We start from the raw sequence: 19054 nt of genomic DNA on the forward strand, positions 1-19054 counted from the left end.
GCCCTCCTCTGGTGGAGAGGCCAGCATGGGGCTGTGTCTGCATGAACAGATACCAGGGTTTGCGCTCAGCAGGCAGAGCACCTATGGGCCAATGCAATTACTTCAGTAAAGATGCTTAAGAAAATCTACAGTTGTTTCACTTCCATCACACGCCGGGATCCTGGGGGTGGGCCTTTTGGGGAGACCAGTAATTTTCCCTCCGATGTATTAATTATAGTCTGTCTAATAATGAGAATGGGAAGAAGGTAACCTTTAAGTGTTTGACGTCTGCAAAGTGGAAAAACATATTTACTGATGATTTTGACTCCCATAAAAACAGAGCCGTCGAGAGGGTCTGCTTGGGCCTGGAAACACAGTGGCCTGGGCACCAGGGAGCCCCTCAGACACGCACTGTGCATGGGAACATCTACTTAGCTCTGATATGCAAACGATGGGAGCCGGCAGTCCCGGGACAACGGGGCACGTGGGACGGGAGTGGATGCTTTAACAGGGTTTGTGCAGACTCTACCGAGAGCAGCGACCACCTGTCCTATGGACCCGCCCACCTGCCCTTTGCCGCCGCCTCCTACAGAGTTACGAGCGTGACCAGCACAGGTTCATAATTAGGCTGTAAAAATTCTCTGCCGGCTGAAATTGGCCATATAAATGCCAGTGACTGAAAAACAGTTTTGTTTTGTTTTCCTCAACTGAAAAAAGGGGGGATCAAGGGGGTGGAAAATTAAGTTAAGAGTGACAACCATCCAAATGGTTGGCTCGTTAAAGCCGACCTGGGAGGCAGCAGAGGGGCGAAGCGGAAACGTACCGTCATCCTTGGTCCGCTCCAGGATGAGGGGCGAGCTGGGGACACCGTTCCCGATGCGGGTGAACGCCAGCACCTGCAGCTCGTACAGCACGAACTTGCGCAGACCTGCCAGGAGCGCCGACTGGCTGTGGTTGCCGCGCACGACGTGGCTCCTGGGCTCGGCGTCCAGGTCTTTAGCCCGGAACAGAATCTGAAGCATCAACACAGAAGCCACTGGCGTGAGGATGCGAGAGCTGGAAAGGGACTTCGGTGGGCACGGGGCCTCCCCACAGGCCAGGACCAGCCGCGCTTCCTTCCCCTGGGGGCCGGCTGGGTTGGAGGCCTACGGATCTCACTTCTACAGGCTGGCATTTGGGGGAAGCTGGCGATGGAGCCCTTGTACCGAGCAGACGGGTAGCTGGACCTATGACCCAGGGCCGGCTCGCGAGCTGGCTGCCTCGCCACACTCTACAAGGTCTGAGGCACCTGAAGGCACCCACGCCGACCACAGCCATTAGAGTGAGGACTCAGTCATGAGCACAGATGTGCCCCTTCCTACAATAGCAGCAGGAAACCTGCTCTCCACTGAACCTGGCACTCCAGCACCTTGCTGCCTGCACTCCAGACATGGCCATCGTGAGATGCTCTCCTCACGCCCCCATCCCAATCCTCCTCATTCCTCACCCTCCCTGCACTGGTCCCTAAGGCCAGTGACCCAGAGGCAGTAAAAGGCAGGGGTCACCAGGGAGAAGTTCGAAAATTACACAGCAAGCATTTTCCTCCAGGACCCAGGTGTGAAGTTTTGGTCACCGACCCCACTCAGTGGGATTGCCATGTCTAATGGGGTTGCCACGTCTAATGGCATCTCCGTGTCTAATGGGGTCAGAAGGCAGCAGTTAGGGCTCCCAGGGAGGGGGGCAGAGGCGAGGGGCCGATGCTGTGGGAAGCACAGAGGAGATTGCTCAAATCTGTGCAGTAGTGATGACACATGGGTGGCCTTGCTGGCCGAGTCCAGAAACATTCATTCTGCTGCGGGGGGAGGGGATGGGATGAAAACAGAAGCAGGTTTTAAGGGCCTGGGTGAATGAATGCATGTGACACAGCACCCAGAACGGCTCCCAGACGACCTGGGAGGTGTTTAGCCCTGACCGTTGACACCACTGCCCAGGACTGGCTGGCGGTGCCGACATCTGTGCAGCTGCGCACACACTTATCCAATGACACTTGGCGCTTATTATGAGCAAGGCATACCGGATAAAACAACCCGCCTCCCTCTCGTGCCCACCCTGCCTGCTACTCCCCTTTACGGGGGACACAGGCTTGGAGAGAAGCAGCCGCTACCGCATGAGCCAGTTTTTGGCCGATGTTAAGAGATTACCCCTGGGCCTAATCCCCAGACTGTCATGAAGCTTCGAGGAGACAAGTGATGTGGGAATCAGAAAACAGGCTCCGTGGCTTGTGGGAGTGACATGTGGGAGCTACGCAAAGGGTGTCACCGCAGCACGTACCTTGTAACCCAATATGAGCCCGTTCTGGTCCTGCTCCGGCACCGAAGCCCATGTCAGTAAAATCTGGGTCGAGCTGACAGCCACGGCTGACACGTTCTCAGGGGCAGCTGAGGGAACTGGAAAGAGGGAGTGAAATACATTGGTACCCAAAGGCTAAAGGCTTCTACAAGTAAAAGTCCAATTTTTACCCAAATAATCAAGCTTCCCTTGAAACAGCAATGCATTCTGAGCGGTTGTATGATCAGACTAAACCTACAGGGGTGAGGTTGCCGGAAAAGCAGGTCTCTAATATTAGCAACAAACCCACAAATCCTGGGTACTTAGGAGCTCGATTTCATGAGCAAAACAGTGCTGTTTCTATATTAATTTTTGGGGACTCAGCCTTTATCTCACATGGGAATCCTCACTTTCAGACACCAGTTCACTGTCATCTCTAAACGTGGTATTTTGTGAAGGGGACGCGTGGCGCCGGAGGGAGGGAAGTGATGTTGTGATCTCCAGAAAGGGGAGGGGCGGGGGTCACTAAGTGCTGAGGGCCGCACACCCCTCTGCCGCGTGTCTTCAGAGACTATCACCCTAATCCCCACCATAATCCTATGAGCTGGGGATCATTTCCCCAGTTCTACAGGTGGACAAACAGAAGCTGGAGACAATAGCATATCCCATTTACATGAAATGTTTTTTTACAACTAGATAAACTTTTTCTTCCCAAATATGTCACTTGAGAGTCATTCATTCGGTTATTCATTCAACAAAATAATATTAATTTGTTTGAGCAGTTAAGAGTCACAGAAAAATAATATTTATAACCTTAAGTTTACCCTCTGAAGGGGAAGGCTGTTTGCCACACTGGCCATGGGGTGGGTGGCCCCAGTTCCGTCCAGCCGTGGCCCCCCAATACTCACTCCTGCTCTCTGTGCTGGGCTCCCCCTGGTGTCTTAAATCCTACATGGCAGTAACCCGGACAATGCTTACACATCTGCTTATTTTATAAAAACATGTGTGACAAACTCGTATCTCAATGAACTGTGAATTAAAGGAGTCGCTATCATTAAAAGAAAAGGGAAGCCTACAATATATCTGGCTTAATTTTCTGACTTTATTTAGAATCAGAAGAGAACACAAAATCTACTGTATGCCCAAGATATTAGTGCTATGCTCTAAAAATTCTGTCTCTCTCTGTAAAAAGAGAGGCCATCGTCATAGCAACACAACTGGTCCACCTCTCAAATCCCTAACTGCTTCCTGCGGGTCAATCTTTGAAACTGTAAGTGCTCAATTCTCACGACAGATTTACAAGTAATCGCTGATTTTCTAAGATGTGGTAATGTGTGCATCCATTTACTGGCGGGCCATCCAGGGCCCCAGAGAACGAGGGCCAACGGGTGACGGGAGCAGCTCAGGCACGACGCACAGAACACGGCCGGGTTTCTAACCAGGCGAGAGGCACGGAAATGGCAGTGCTCGGGATGAAAATTTCAGATGATTCCAGTCCGACCAGGATGAAACCTGCCATTTAGTTATGAAATATTTGTTTTTCAGATTTGGAAAAAACCATATCTTACCCACTATTGGACATAGATTCAACTTCTTTTCTAACCTGACATCTTAAGTTTTGAGACTGTCTTAGAAATTCCCTTTCATTAAAAACAATACCATTTAAAACACTGATTTTTTTCCTTCTTTATTTGCTCTCTTTCCTCCACAGGATTTCTCACCGCTCAGTTCGCTGCTATGCCTCCTGTAGTCTCTGTGGATTTCTAAGGCCTCATGTATCCTTATATCATAATATATCGTAAGATACCATGAAACCAGTTAGACCGAACTTTGAAACTGTAAACGTCCTTGCAACGTGTCCTGCTCGATGCTCCCAGCGGGTCTGGACACAGGGCTTATTTTAAGTGCCAATGGTCGGCTATCTTCCCTAGATGACACTATTCTAGTCAGGGGTCGGTTTATTCTCCTCCTCGGCCCTCTCTCCAGCCCCCCACCCAGAAGCTCCCTCCCTCCACGATTCGGCCTTGGCAACCCCTTCCTCCTTGCCTACCTGCCCCCCCACCTCAAAACGCTGGCAGGGCCTGGCAGTCAGTTCTCTGCAGGGGGCTCTGTGCTGGGGAGGGTCAGTGGTCAGCTTCGGCAGGCCTGAGGAAGACCACACGTCGGAACTGCTGCACCGGCGGCCTTACCGGTGGAGGCGAGGGGTTTCTGTAGCAGGAAGTCCTGGAAGCACCATTCAGAGGTGGGGACCAGCAACACTGGTGGGGGAGCCAAGAGAGCAGGGGGAGGGGCCGGCATCTGAGCGCCAGGACCTGGAGGGGGGTCCCGAGAACCCCTCTCCCTGCACTGTGAGCAGCTGGCCTCTGAATCCTGAAGTTTGAAGATCAATAACCCTATCATTCAATTTGCGATGAGCACACCTCCTGGACCCAAACTGCTCTGCGCCCCGGGAAGGGTGTGCACCCAAATTTCCAATGGAACATTCAACTAAACTTAAAAATAATTGGGTGTAGGCCACAGCTGTCAGAAGGAGAAAGCAGGGCCAGTGGGGAGAACAATTCTTACTCCAGATCAAGACCCTTGTCAACAGTGAACGGCGAGCGAGCGTGACGATGCTGAAACGGACTGGCTCCTCCTGGGGCTGCAGGCGACTCCCCTCTGGCCACACACGTTTATCTTGGTTTCCATCTAGGGCTGGCATTGTGGGCCCACGCGTGCCTGTGTGTCCGAGGAACCGCTGGGCGGTTCCCACAGCAGCTGTGTTCCCACCAGCAACACATGAGGTTCCTGTTTATCAACATCCTCCCAGCTCTTCTTACCGTTCTCCTTCTGTTTCAATTGCGTTTGCGCTGTCGTAGGCGTGATTTAGATTTTCACTGCCCTGATGGCTAGTGACGCTGCATATCCTTTCATGTGCGACTTTGGCCACTTGTGTATCTTCTCTGGAGAAAGGTCTACTCAGATCCTTTGTCCAGTTTCCAGTTGGATTTTATTGTGCAGTTGTAAGAGTTTTTATAAATACATATTCTGGGTTCCGGTCCCTTCCCAGATGTATGATTTGCAAATATTTCCCCCCATTTTGGGGACTGTTGTTTTCAACCTTCTATATGGTATTCTTCGAAGCAGAAACGTTTTCATTTTGATGAAGTCCAACTTACCTATTATTTTTTCTTTTGCTGCTTGTGCTTTTGGTGTGTAGAACCAAGTTTTGTGTTAATTTCTCTCCAGGGAGTTTCTGGACCATTCACACAGAACCAGACCCAGGACGGTCCTGGCAGACGGGCAGACACGGACGAACTTCCCTGGGCAGATGTCTCCTTTTTCAGAGGGTGCAGCCTTCAAGAGCTTTGTCTTTACTCAGGGTCTCGGTCCTACCCCCTTCACCCCCCCTTCATGGACCCAAGGCTGAATGTCCTATTCCTGCCTGGGCATCACATTCCGAGTCCTGAAACCACCAGGATGGCCCCACCCCCACCCACAGCACCAGCTCAGCACCGACTGCTCCAGCTGTCCAGTCCCTTCTTGCCTCTGATACCTGCAGATTCCTGTTTTTCTTATAAGCACATCAATAAATTTTAAATATCAAAAAATTATATTTCATCCATAATCTTCTAGTAAGTTTTTAATAAAATGTTCTATCAATCTGCCTGTTACTGAAGTTAGAACTGTCCCTTAGAATGTATCAAGTTCTCCTCTTTGCCCGGGGACTCCGGGGAAGTCCCCAGAGTGCTGCTGGAAGGCGCCGGTCACCTCTTGACCCCCTCCTGTCCCACATGGGCTTCCAGGGAGCCCTTGCTGATTCCAGCTCTGTGTAGCTGAGGCTAGGAGGCCTCGCCCCGGAACAGGAAGCATCCTAGGAAACTGCCAGGCCGTGGCAGAGCTAAGACAACGGACCTGCCACTTTCACGTAATGGAGAGGCCAGTGAAGGGAAGGAAAAGAACAAGCAGTAACGTGGACATGGGCCAACAGAAGGGAGCGGGGCTTCCTGGGGGAGGCAGTGCGGGGTCGTGGTGTCCTTGACCATGACCTAGCTCACTGTCTCAAACGTCCTACCTTCTCCTGCCCCTCGTCTGGGAGGCGGTCACGAATGTATTTTGGGCACTATTTCTTACAGCTAAACTGGTCTGTAATTAACAGCCCCTTGTTATGTCACGTGCACGCTGTGACACCTTCGGGAAGACGGGGACAGGCACAGGGAGTTTCCTTTTTAAGGACCGTTAGCATCACTCTTCTCTTCGTGTTTCTACAAACTCAGACCAGGCCCGTGCGGGTCCTGCAAACCACTGCGGACTGGTCAGCCCACGAAGCCTGGAAGATTAGGGGAGCACAGCTGTCTTTAGCACACTGCCCGAGACTACTGAATGCTGACCAAAAATTTCCTTCCTGGCTATTAGCAGGAACCCCGAGTCTGATGAACAGAGAGGTGGGGGCCGTTTCTAGACAGGTTTCAAGGGGTAGGTGTGCCCACTCTTTGCTTTGTCTTCCCTCTGGAACCTGGATGCAGAGGTAATTAGTCCTATAGGATAGCAGAACCTGGGTTCTTGAGTCACCTCATGGAAGAGAGCCACCCACCCAACAGGAACACCCATCTCAGATTGCAATGAATGAGAAATAAACTTCTATTGTGCTAACGCGATTGAACTTTTGAGGGTCTACTTGTTAGTATGGGCAAGACTATCTTATGTCACACACTCTACTTTGTCAAGGGGAAGTCCTCAATACCTTATATTATAAAGATGTCTCTTAGGGTCGCTGTATACTCTTTTGCTTTTCATCATTGATGATGAAAATTATCCCTAATTAAAAAAGTAACAATGTGAATCCAGCTCCTGGTGGAATTCATTGTTGATTTCAAACAGTGGCATGGGCTTCTAATGAAGTTTATGTACATTACAGTTGAGGTTGACCTAACTACTGGGTTAGGAGTCTCGTGCTCTACCGACTGAGCGGCCCGGGCACGTCGAAACCACCGGGTTAGGACCGTGCTCATAGACACAGGTAGGACAAGCCAGCGAGGAGCCAGTGAGATTCACGGGGGCTAAGTTCCATCTCTGGGAGACACGGAGAGGGGCTGCGTCTCACCTGACTCCCGCGTCCGTCCCCGCACCACCTGGCTCCAGGGCCCGGCCCCGATGGCGTTGAACGCCTGCATCTGCAGCTCATACTCGGTCCACTCCTCCAGCTCCTCGATGGCGAACTCCCTCCCCAGCCGGTCGTTGATGACGTGGGCCAGGGCAGGGGACTGGAGGTCTGTGCGCCAGTACTTGATCCTGTAGCCCACTGACTCGGGGTTCCCGTTGTACTGGGAATCAGGTAGGGGCTGCAATGAACAACGGTCATGGTGAGCTGTACGCATCTCAGAACGGTCACCTGTGAAGGTCTCAGGCATGGACCTGTCTGATGAGGCCAATTCCACGGCAAGTATTTCCTGGGGGGAATGTTCTTAGAAATTTGACTCTGCCTTTCCCTAGAACTTTTCTTCTGTTAATTAAATGAAATCCTGTCAGTAAATGTGGCTGCACGTAATTTCTTTTAATATATTTTGGCTTAATTTTGTGGGGAAATGTTCTGATTAAATATCAAGCTGGTTCTCTCACAAACACTGAGTATTGGTCCCATGCTGACCTAGCTTAGGGACTTTAGGTCCAGCTGCAGCACCCCGGCTTCCCTCCCCCAAAGGCGACTCCTCAGCTCCAAGAAGGCAGTGAGCAATGCTGCTAAGTAACAAGATAGCCTGGGCTGCTCTGAGATCTGACACTAATGGTAAAATGCAATCGTTTCTGGGTTAATGATGAGATTAGTCTTGACGAAAACAAGCTATTGCTAAGATATGACTCAGCTCCGGGCTCACGTGCACACGTGGGGACTCAAGGCTCCCACCCCGGCAGCCCCCTCTTGCCCCTCTTGCCTCCCCCCACACTCACCACCCAGCGTAGCCGCAGGCTGGTCTCACTAGCGGTTCGGACGGTGATGCTGGTTGGAGCAACATCAGGGGGGGCCTGCAGTGTCTGGATGACCCGGGATGACGGACTGAAGGGGCTGGTCCCAACAACGTTCACCTGCCTCATTCGAAATCTAGAGGCCAAACCAATGGGGAGAGTTATGCTGCAGCAAAAGTAATGTGGACAAATGGAAAAAGCAAAGCCTGACAACACCCGCATGACTGTTTCTTGTGTGGGGGGGGGACGGTAGTGTTCAAATATATGTCCACTTATATCATAAAGGCCACTGCTCAAAGGTACCCTCTTTCCACCTGATTTCATTAAAAATGCAAATGCCACATATGGCCCTTTTCTCTTAAGCATTTCAAAGAATGGAGAATCTACTGCAAATTAACGTTGCAAAGTCCCAGTGGAAGCGTAATTGAGTGGGTTATGGGACCAGAGATCTGTGTCATTAGTTGCAATCGGCTGATTCCAGTTGAGGATAATATCAGGGGATCAGAGTTCAAGTAGCTGTTTAACAGAACTGGAGCTTCAGAATGTCACTACCAAACGACAGCTTTGAAAGTCCAATGTCTTTTTAACAACCAAGGGCACCCATACCGCATTGCCCTGTTGGTTCAGGGGTGGAGCAGCGGCCCCAGAATCCACACAGTGGGACTCTAACGCCGTCCGTAACAGACCGTCAGCAAATCAGACTTGTCTCTGTTTCCTGGGCTATAAAATGAGGCTGGAGTAAGATGTCCTCTAAAGTGTATGTTCTCTTTTCAGTTCTGTTTGTTCTATATCCATGTCTACAGTGATCTGAATTGAACTTAGGGACAAGAAGGATACCTGAAGCACATACACATTTTTATCTCAGAGGCTGCCTCAGCTTACATGAATGTAAAATGGGTACACTGGTCTCTGATCGCAGTTTCTGATCTCAGAAATAATTATATAGCAGATACTAATTTCACATGGTAAGTCTCGAATCCCAGCAGCTCGTTATATGCTAAACGTTTTTCTCTAAAAACTAGTGTTTGGTATCTCGATTCGTCTGCTCTCATGTTAGGAAGGATGTTAAAATGAATGGGAGCTAAACAACATCTGTCATTAGGATTTTCTTTTTTTTTACTGAAAGAATGTTCTTTACAAAGATATAATTTCACCTTTTACTCCCTGAATTAGTCATTCTTGGTCTTTTATCCCCTGATCTCATGAAATGTATCCGTCCTGGCAGAACAATGATGTTATCAAACTCTGCATCTGGTGATAACTGGAAACTGCATCTCCTTCCATGATCTTACGGGAAGTTAGAACAACGCCAGCAGCTCGTGATCCGCTAGCCTTCATCAAAGATAAGGATTTACTGCCTGGATGAGTTTTAAGATCAAGGAGCCAAAGGGCATATGGCATGTTAAGAGCCTGACTAGTGAGGCCGGAGCTCCTGGGCCCTGGCAGGGGACTGGAGGGACGTCACCACAGCACCGCTTGGCTCACACACGGCACGCTCATCCTCCCATGAGGTTGCAGAGTCCGTAAAGAGAAGCACTGCATCTCTGACTGCATGACAGGGAGACGTGGCCGTCAGGCATCTGGCCAGGTGGTGCTGATGCAATGAACGCTGATGACCTCCACCTGGGAAAAACCTCCCCTGGAGTAATACTCAACTGCACACCTTGTTCCTACAGGTTCCAGTGACTGTCACTGCCACTTGGAAACATCCCGCTTACATGCACGTAGCTGGGTTTTTGCTATAGCAGACGGAAGCCACCTGCTGGGACGCCGGCTTCCTCCTGTGGCAGTTTGTCGCGGGGCACTCTCACCTGTAGTGAGTGTACGGCGTGAGGTTTGGGATCTCCAGCGTCTGGGTGTCAGGCTCATTCTCCTCCTCGTAGAGGCTGACCCATTCCTCCTCATCGCCGATAGCTCCAACCTATGGAAAGGGAGATGCTGGGACAGGCAGACGAGCTGCAGGGCGGGGGCTGCTGGTGTGCAGTGGGCTGGGCAGAGCCACCGGTATCTCCCACACACCCAGCTTGCACTTGGAGGTTCAGGCTTTTGTGATTCCCAGCACAGTCGGGACCTGGGTCCCCAGAGGGCCGAGCTGAGATGAAGCCACTGGAACAAACTTCTGAGGGCCAGGACACTCCAGGGGCTGGAGAGGGCCTCACGCAGCCTTCTGACAGTGGGGACTCAAACAGAGGCCCAGAGAGAGAAGACTTGGCCAGGATCCCACAGGCCCCAGTGGTCAGAGCCATTCCGCCCATATGCTGGCCAGGGGCTCTGCCTGCGTGCTCCCATCGTGCCCTTTCCTGCCCCTGCACACACCAAAGGCAGCGCCGCTGGCTGCGACGTGGGAAAGCCCTCAGGCAGAGCAGGCCTCACAGCTGCCCTGGGAGTTGGACCTGCAGACACGCGGGCAGAGCTAACCTCTCCAAACACAGATGTGCCCTTGTCAGGCCACCAACAAGCCCCCTTGGGGTGCCCTGTGAGCCTCCCAACCTCTCCCTCACCCGAGTCTCCGGTAGCGTCTTCATGGGGCCCCCTCCCCCTAACCTGACCCCCAGCCCTGCCTCTCAGGATTTCCCCTTCCTGCCCACGGCAGCTTCTAGTCCTACCCGCACCAATGTGACCACATGTGGCCTTGCCGGAGCCCACGGCCACCACAGGCCCGCCAGAAAGCCCTCAGAGTTCTGGCCTGCAGGTGTCTGCACCCCGGTCTCAGGCATACTCTGGACCTCGTGCAGCTTGCGTGGCTCTGGGGACCCAGGGGACACATGCAGAGGGACGGCTGTGAGCACAGAGTCTCGGGCCAAATGAGCCGTATTGGGGTGGTCCGCCCGGGCGCTGGGCCTTTCACACGTCATAAATGACTTAGATGACAGCACAGGACACGCTTGTCAAGTTGGCAGAGAAACCCGGCTAGCAGGCAGGCAGCTCACTGGAGGATGACATGAGAATGTGAAACGACCTTGGGGAAGTGGAGCAATGGACATGGAGGACGAGGAGACCGCAAACTCGAGGGCGGGCGGCATGCGTGCTGAGGAAAACTAACCACGAAACACGAAACTAGGTTAACAACATGAAAACAGTTTGGCAGTTCCTCAAAGGGTTAAACACAGAATTACCACCCAAGCCAGCCCTTCCACTCTCAGGTTACACCCCAAAGGATGGAAACTGGTTCTCTGACAGATACCTGCACCCCTATGACCACAGCAGTGCTGTTCGCAATCACCAACGTGTGCACTGACAAACAAAAGGATCCACAAACTATGGTCTGTCCACACAACAGAGTGTTACTCAGCCAGGAAAAGGAATGACGTGCTGACACACTACAGTGTGCTGAACCTCGAAACCACGTTAAGTAAGAGAAGCCAGACCCCCAAAGTCGCATCATGCACAATTCCGTTTCATAAGAGACACAGAACAGGTAAATTCGCAGAGACGGAAGGCAGGTTGGTGTTGCCAGATGGGCCCTGAACTGCCTTGTAAGAGGTGACTGCTGGTTGACCACAGGGCTTTTGTTTTGCTGAGTGAAGGGATCGGAACAGCCAAAGCCACACGTCCTGCCCTCCCACCCACTGCTCAGTCTCCGCATAAAAGACCTGTATTTGAATGGGTGCCAGTCACTGGCAAGCCCAGGTGGGTGCCGCACGGCTCCATGAGGCTCTGCCTGCCACTTGTCCCCGCAATCCTGTTTGCATCACCTGTACGCATCAGAGTCTCCAACATCTGCACCTCGCAAAGGCTCTTTCCTCTCTCTAAAACGCACTGGCCCCTTCTGCTGCTTCTCTAAGCAGCTGGCCAACTCCTTCAGAATCTGGAGAGCCTCTGGGCCTTGGGAAGTCTCCATGAACGACACTCCCTCGCCCCCCCCTCCCCCCCCGGCTCCCCCAACGAGGCTGCCAGGCGTGATGGCCTCACTGTGTGCCTTCATGGCACCTTCTACGGGTCTCTGACAGAGTACTGATCATATGTCAGCGCATCCACTTAAAGGCATGACTCATACAAACACACAGTGCATCAAAGATTCATCTTGCTCATTAATGAAGGAAGCAGCAGGGTGGTGAGGTCTGTTCAGAGGACGATAGCAGAGCCAGGGTACATGGGGGCAGTGAAAGAAAGGACGTTGCCATAGATTGCAAAGTTAGAAGCAAGACTGGTTATAAGAGCGATGTGACTGTCACCTCTGCATCTGCACCTTCTAGACTTGTATGGGTGAGCATGTCACGTTACAGAGTCTGGGCCAAATCATAAAGAGCAGGTCAGACACAGTTACAGTCCTTACGGCAGGAGAGCCTCAGCCAGGCTTACTGCACAGGCCCCAGGACTGCCGTCAGCAAACAGCGGCCCGGGGGCCAATCCCAGCCTACTCCTGTCTTTGTAAATAAAGTTTTATTGGAGCACAGCCATGTTCACTGGTATGTGTATTGCCAGCGGCCACGTCCATGCTCCCACAGCAAGGCCTCATAGTAGCAGCAGAGACCAGCTGGCCCAAAAGCCTAAAGGATCTACTATCTGGCCCTTTCCAGAAAAAGCTTGCCTGCCATGCTTGAGGGTCCCACCCAAAGGGCATGTCTGCTTCCTCAGCCTCATTTTGAGGTCTGGCCATGCTTATTACGTTTGTCCCATGAGTGCCCCCGAGGCAGGGTCTTACTCCTCACCGTACCCCCAACAACTCCCCCAGGGTCCAGCCCAAACTTGGGGCCCAACCTGTTGGTTTAACACATGAATGAATGAATATACAGACGACTATGTCCATGATTTCAAAATCAGTATTGAAAATGGGTTGTCATACATGGAGCTCCAAAAGCAAATTATTACCGAAAACAATTTCACTTACAGACCTCTGGGGGAAAACATCAATTTCTATAATAAAAGGTTTACAGTTTGATCTAAAGAGACCAAGAATCTTTCTAGTAAGAAACAGAAGTCCTTTCATACTTGCTGGGCCCCTCTGGCTCTAGTTAGATTTCAAGACCATCACGAGAGAGTGTTCTAGAAGTAACTAGCTGTTCACTAATGACGCACTGGACACAGAGGGCCGCAGAGCCCGTTAAAGATAAAACAAACCAGAGCTCCTGGGGAGCTGGGATTTTTGACGTTCTTCTCTTCTTCCTTTAAAGCTAACAAACAGCGCTTTACAATACTTATTGTAAAAGCAGAAACGCCACACACTCAAATACCTCTCAGCAGACGGTGGTCGTTAGTTCCCATTAGGGAGCAGTCTCCATTCTAAAGAGCCAGGAGATGCAGCCCTGCCCACATTAGTGCCAACAGGAGGGCTCGCGGGGCACCTGCCTCCATGCGGCCCCAGGCCGGGAGGCTGGGCCTCTTTGCACACAGGCTCTCCCTTAATAATACCTAGGGGTTCTGGAGGGCCCCCCCCCTTGCCAAGTCACAGTTGTCTGCCTTGGGAAAGCCCCTGCAGTCAGTGGGGCCTCAGAGACGCCAGCTGGAAAGCAGCCGGCTGGGGCAGGACCTCAATGCCCCTCCTGCAGGCTGTGGTGACCGCCCTGAGCTCAGCACCCCAGAGGCCAGGAGATCAATAGCTACTCAGAGGACATTCATTAACCTCATCCAAAAGTTAACTGCGAATGGAGAGGAGGCAGAGGAAACTGGCCTGGGGGGGGGGGGGGAGGGAGGGAGGGAGGAGGGAGGGAGGGAGGGAGGGAGGGAGGGAGGGAGCAGCAGGCTGCAGGGGGTGGGGGAAACGATGCTCCTTCAGCCAGAGCTCAGGGAGGGGAGAAGACACTCCAAGAATTCATTCCGTGGAAGCCTGCCAAGCCAGTGCACCCTCTTGGCTGAAACTCTGGTGTCAGCAGGAAAACTTGCATGTCAAGCAACTTGCAGTTAGCAAGTCCCCTCTGGCTCCGAGTGGTGTCCCCAGCAGAAGGCAGCGGAGGGCTGGGGGAGGGGACGATGGGGCATCTTGGTGAATCGGCCCAACCAGGAAGGGACGAGGCCTGAGTGAGGCCCAGGGCCAGTCCGGAACCAAGTCCGGACAGCATGGGGGTTCGCCCAGCGAACTAGTCCCCAGCAAGGCACCCCCAGGCCTTCCCAGGGCTCCAGCTCCCCTTCCGGGCTCGTCTCCACCTCATCCTGCTCTCACACACCTGATGAGGCCGCCACTCAGCTTCCCCAAAGGTGTATCAGCCACGTTTTTAGATCCTGCATCTGATGCCCTGACATCCGGGGCCCTGCTGACCCTGCAGGGACGGCCCCTCCCAAGGGCCAGCCGAGTCCTAGAGAGTGAACCTCTCACCCAGGAGCACACCTTTCAGATGCAAACCCACAGCCCCACAGCCCACACCCTCCCCTCCTCCATGGGCTCTCACCCTCTGGGCCACTGTCCACCTGCCCTCATGACCCAGGGCCAGTACCGGACACCGTGGGACGGACCTGTGCCCAGAGCCCGCTGGAGTTGTCCAAACAGTGAGTCCTAAGCCCATCATCCTGTCTCTCCCGCTCCTGCCACGCAAACCACAGTAAAGGCTCTTGTCCCCGTTTCCCTCCCTCTGCCTCCTGGGGACCCTGGTGCTTCCCCGAGTGGAACTGCGTGACATGGCATGTGCCTTCCTCTTGGGAACTGTGAGTAAAAACTGCCTTTTCAGTAAGTCACCTCTGATCTGTTGGCCTCACTGTATCTGAATAAAAATGAAATTTACATTTTAAAATAATCGGTACCATGCAATTTCCTAACTCTAAGCCTTTCACTGAGCTATTCTCTCTGCTTGGAATGTCTTCCTCCCCATGAAAATATTGCTCAGCCTTCAAGGCCCAACTTAAATCTCACCTCCTATATGGAGCCTTCCTTGAGTACCCTAGTCAGTCACTCATTTGCTTTCTGACACCGTCTTAGCATTTTTTATAATAATTCTCTCAAGTCTCATTTCTATCCATCATTAGATTACATCTCAATTGTCCCTCCCACAGTGCCCTCCCCAATTTTGAGTGTTTGGAGGTAGGGACAAAAAGTTTTTGATCTTTATAGTCTGGGACATAGCATGATACCTGAAACTTATCAAATAGTAGGTGCTTAAGAAATGTTTGCTGGAGGACTGAACGACACAAATATAAAACCTAATGTCCGGAAAGATGGAACATACAGGCAAATCTAAAAATCCAACAACAGAATCAGGAAGAAAGAATCTGAGCAACCTCAAAAAGAGCAGGAAAATATGAGTCTCGTAAAATTTAATTTGGTTTGACAGTTGTGATTTATACATACATTGACCTCTATTTCTTGAAAATGACATTTGTGGTAAAACACTTCCCTCAGTCCTACTTGAGTTGTCACTTAGGCTGCAGTATTTTCTTCGCCTGTGGTATTTTAAAAAGTCTCATAATAGAACCTAAAAGGAGCTGATAGACTAATGAACAGAAGGGCCACCTCAAACCATTCATCTTGTACAGATTTCCTATGCTGGCTGAGGAGTAAGAGAGGAAAGTCATTGGAAGGAGTCATTATGGACAATCGGGCAAACAATAAACATTCTGAAATACCCGAGTACGTATTTCATCGTCACCATAACCACGGTGCCTGAACACTTAGGTCGTAGAGCGCTACCCAGCGCAGAGCAGAAACCGGTCTTGGCCAGTTTGCCAGGTGACAGTGTCGCTCCTGAAAGAGCCATTAGAGCTAGTGACAGTGCTTCTGTGCACTTGAGACAGATGATTCGAAATAATGTCACTCTTCTTATTATGAAAAAGAAATTCAATTATATCAGGGTTTATTAGAATTGCAATGCTGACACTTAGCAAAGGCCCACAAGCAGCCTTAAAATCCATCCACAATGAGGGAAGGAGATATAATTAGTGGTCAGAAACCCTCAACTCCAGATCTTGAAGGGATGAGACCTGGCCACGACGCTGCAGGAGACCGAGCACTAGAATTCCATGTCAGAGGTAACAGGTAGGCAGTAAGACAGTTAAATAAACCGAGGGTGGAAACTCTGCTGGGAAATGGAGACCATGGAAAGCTGAATTTGACAGTTTTCAAGCTGTGGGATTTTTCTTGGTTCCATTTGAATGAATTCTAGGTACCAGCAGCTTGACTCTCTGTGGACACTCTGGGTGCTGGAGCGGGAGCACGGGCTTCCTTCCAGGGTGCACGCCCCCACACGTGGGGACTTGGCCTCTGACCGCGACACCCGCAGGGCGCTTCAGCACCTCCCAGCCGGAGGCTGCCCTGCCCGGCCCTTGGCAGGGCCTGCTCTGGGGCCTGCCTGCCTCTCCAGGCCTTCTCCAGGGCTCAGCCCAGGCCTCCCAGGATGCAGTTCTTCCTCTGAAGCCCACACCGTCTCAAGCAGCCAAATGTTTGCCTTGGCTCTAATCATTTTATTATGTGCTTCCATGTATCAAGTGGGAGTCCCACCCAATGGTCTCAATGAGCTGTTGTTCTCCCGATGTCATGGCAGGAAACTGTCCTGGAGGGTCTTCACCCAGAGCTAGTGCTGCTGGACCCTCCTGCACCGGAAGGATGGCTCGTCACTGCCGGGCCTGACACTCACTTTGGCCCTGTGGTCCGATGGTCAGCCTGTCCCACCGCTGACCTTGCCTGTGGTCAGACAGGTCCTAGCTCCCAGCTGGTCCCATCCTGCAAACAGCCAGGCCCAGTTCATGATGGAACACTGTAAGGATGTGTGGGGAGAGAGGGGGCGACAGCTGGGGATCTGAGAATCCTACTCCAAGGAACCTTAGATTTTCAATGCCAAATTTACGCCACTTTCATAGACTCGTAAAGAGAAAAACGTCACTGAAGACACTTACACAGGAATGTGGGCAATTCTGACCAATGTGGGAGAGCTATTTATCTCCCAGGCACAGGCTTCCTATTTCCAAAAGGACGCTCTTCATAAATGAAACCTCCTCTGAGGCCCACAGCCTTCTGCTTCTCCCTCGAAGGCGGTGACACCTGCCATGAGGCCTTGGCACCCCGCTTCTTCCGTGAGTCTTTCCTACTTGCTAGGAAAAGCGTGGCCTTTGGTTTCTCCCCGAGCCCTCAGGTTTTGCACAGGGATGGACCGCAGCAAACAGACGGCACATGGGAGTGGGTGAAGGTATGGGGAGGAAGCGAGTCCCGCCGAAGGGAGCCCCGGCGCGCCACCACGGAGCTCCCTGCCACACAGGGACTTGAAAAGCTCGGGCACGAAGGGAAATACCGGGTTGTATGAGCGTCAACTTCTGAGAGAAACTCATCTGCCAAGAAAACATTTTCCTGGAGCTCAGTGCTGGGAGAGGCCTTGGATCAAGGGCATGGTGGGAAGACAGAAGGCTCCATCCATCCCCCAAACTGTGCTCACAGGTGAGTGAATCAGCAAACAGGAAAACGAAACTGCGGCCTTCCATTCATCAGCCCGTGACCCAGCCCCTCGGCGGGAAGTGCCCTTGGGAGATAAAGTGAATGTCCTACACCCCTAACTTCTCCAAGGAACGTGTCACTCAGAAGACATTGCTTCGGACACTGCAGGTCACTGGAGCATCTATGAGCACCTTACCTGTGGCTCCCAGGCCCCGGGCGCTCCATCCCCACTACTCTTTAGTTACCGAGAGACCAGCACTCTGCAGACGTGTGCTTGATTTTATTAGCTCATAACACTCTCTAAAACAGTTCCTTTTAAGAAAACGGCTACTATTACACACCAATAAGCACTAAGTGGGCCTTTTTTCCCTTTCCATTTTCGGAATGGAAACAGTTTTATCTGCATCCAACGTGTTACCGCCGGCATCTTCATTACAGAACCCTGCTCAGAGCAGCCTGAGAAGGCTAGATGTGATCTTGGCTGTGAGAGCACAGCAAATGGCTGCAAACAGCGGGGGTTTACAGAGGAGCTGTGTGGGCCAACAGGAGTGGCCGATGAAAACACATAGCATTTGCATTCTCCCCTTTCATGGCGCACCATCAAAATGTGGGAAGAGACGTTTTGCTCCCTCTACAGTCAAAGGTTACTAATTAAGCAAAGCATTACTGAACCAGAAACACCTATAAAAGCTGCTTTTTAAAACTGGAGCCCACATCAGCTTATCACAGGGCCTTTCAACGGGCTCCTGGATGATGAGTTCTTTCATTCCATAATTCACTGACGATTGCTCCAAGTAATACATCCTTTTTGGTGCACTTTAAAAATAGTCAGAATTGGAAGGAACACTTTTTGCAAAGAAGATATGATTGAGAAGTGGATCAAAGGGGTAAAAGTAAACGCTGCACTGCGGGAGTGTTTTGGAAGGACGCGGAAGGCTGCTCCGCGGCGTCTGCCGAGTCCTGTCCATCGCACCCCGAGGGGGCTCGGAGGTCATGCTCGCGGGCCTTCACACCCTCTTTCCTCAACGCCTTGCCAGCACCCTGAGCAAACCGCTGTAGGTTACCTCCCTGCTCTTAACGTGGTTGGTCCTTAAATGGTGACTTCCCACTCGACTGTGTGCCCGAGTCTAACTCCTCTCTGAATTCCAGCCCACAGCTGGCAGAGTAAGAGGCAACAACCACTTCTTGGATGACAGACTGGGTGAGGGAACACTGGGGTCTCACTGCAGCATAGAGAGCTGATGTGGCTTGTATCCATTCAAAGGGAATTTGGTGTGGAATATTCCAGAACGCTTCATCTATACCACTTACAATCTCAAGGGCCCCACTGTTCTTAGTTTAGGAAAGGTGGAGCCTGCCTGGACCAGAGAACACACCAAGACCTTCTTGGAGAAGACGTTGGGGTGAACTAAGTGAGACTTCCTGGAGGACGACATAATATGGGGGGGGGGAGAAAAAGAGAGAGAGAGAGAGAGAGAGAGAGAGAGAGAGAATGTGTGTGTGTGTGGGGGGGGGGCGGGGGCTTGGAGAGACCAT

At 51.8% G+C, this 19054-nt stretch overlaps 1 protein-coding gene across 1 annotated transcript in view; it reads right to left on the bottom strand.

Moving 5' to 3' along the window:
* The window catches only part of SDK1 (sidekick cell adhesion molecule 1), a 683166-nt gene that overhangs the window by 87329 nt on the left and 576783 nt on the right, over positions 1–19054 (bottom strand). The window contains exons 23-27 of the mRNA XM_074313985.1: positions 10038–10147; positions 8212–8362; positions 7370–7607; positions 2290–2405; positions 803–992 (exon numbers count right to left, since the gene is read on the bottom strand). Coding sequence (XP_074170086.1) covers positions 803–992; positions 2290–2405; positions 7370–7607; positions 8212–8362; positions 10038–10147 — 805 coding nt within the window. The remainder of the gene's footprint in view (positions 1–802; positions 993–2289; positions 2406–7369; positions 7608–8211; positions 8363–10037; positions 10148–19054) is intronic.

Source organism: Rhinolophus sinicus, linkage group LG10 (genome assembly GCF_036562045.2).
Source record: "Rhinolophus sinicus isolate RSC01 linkage group LG10, ASM3656204v1, whole genome shotgun sequence".
NCBI classification, from domain to species: Eukaryota; Metazoa; Chordata; class Mammalia; order Chiroptera; family Rhinolophidae; genus Rhinolophus; species Rhinolophus sinicus.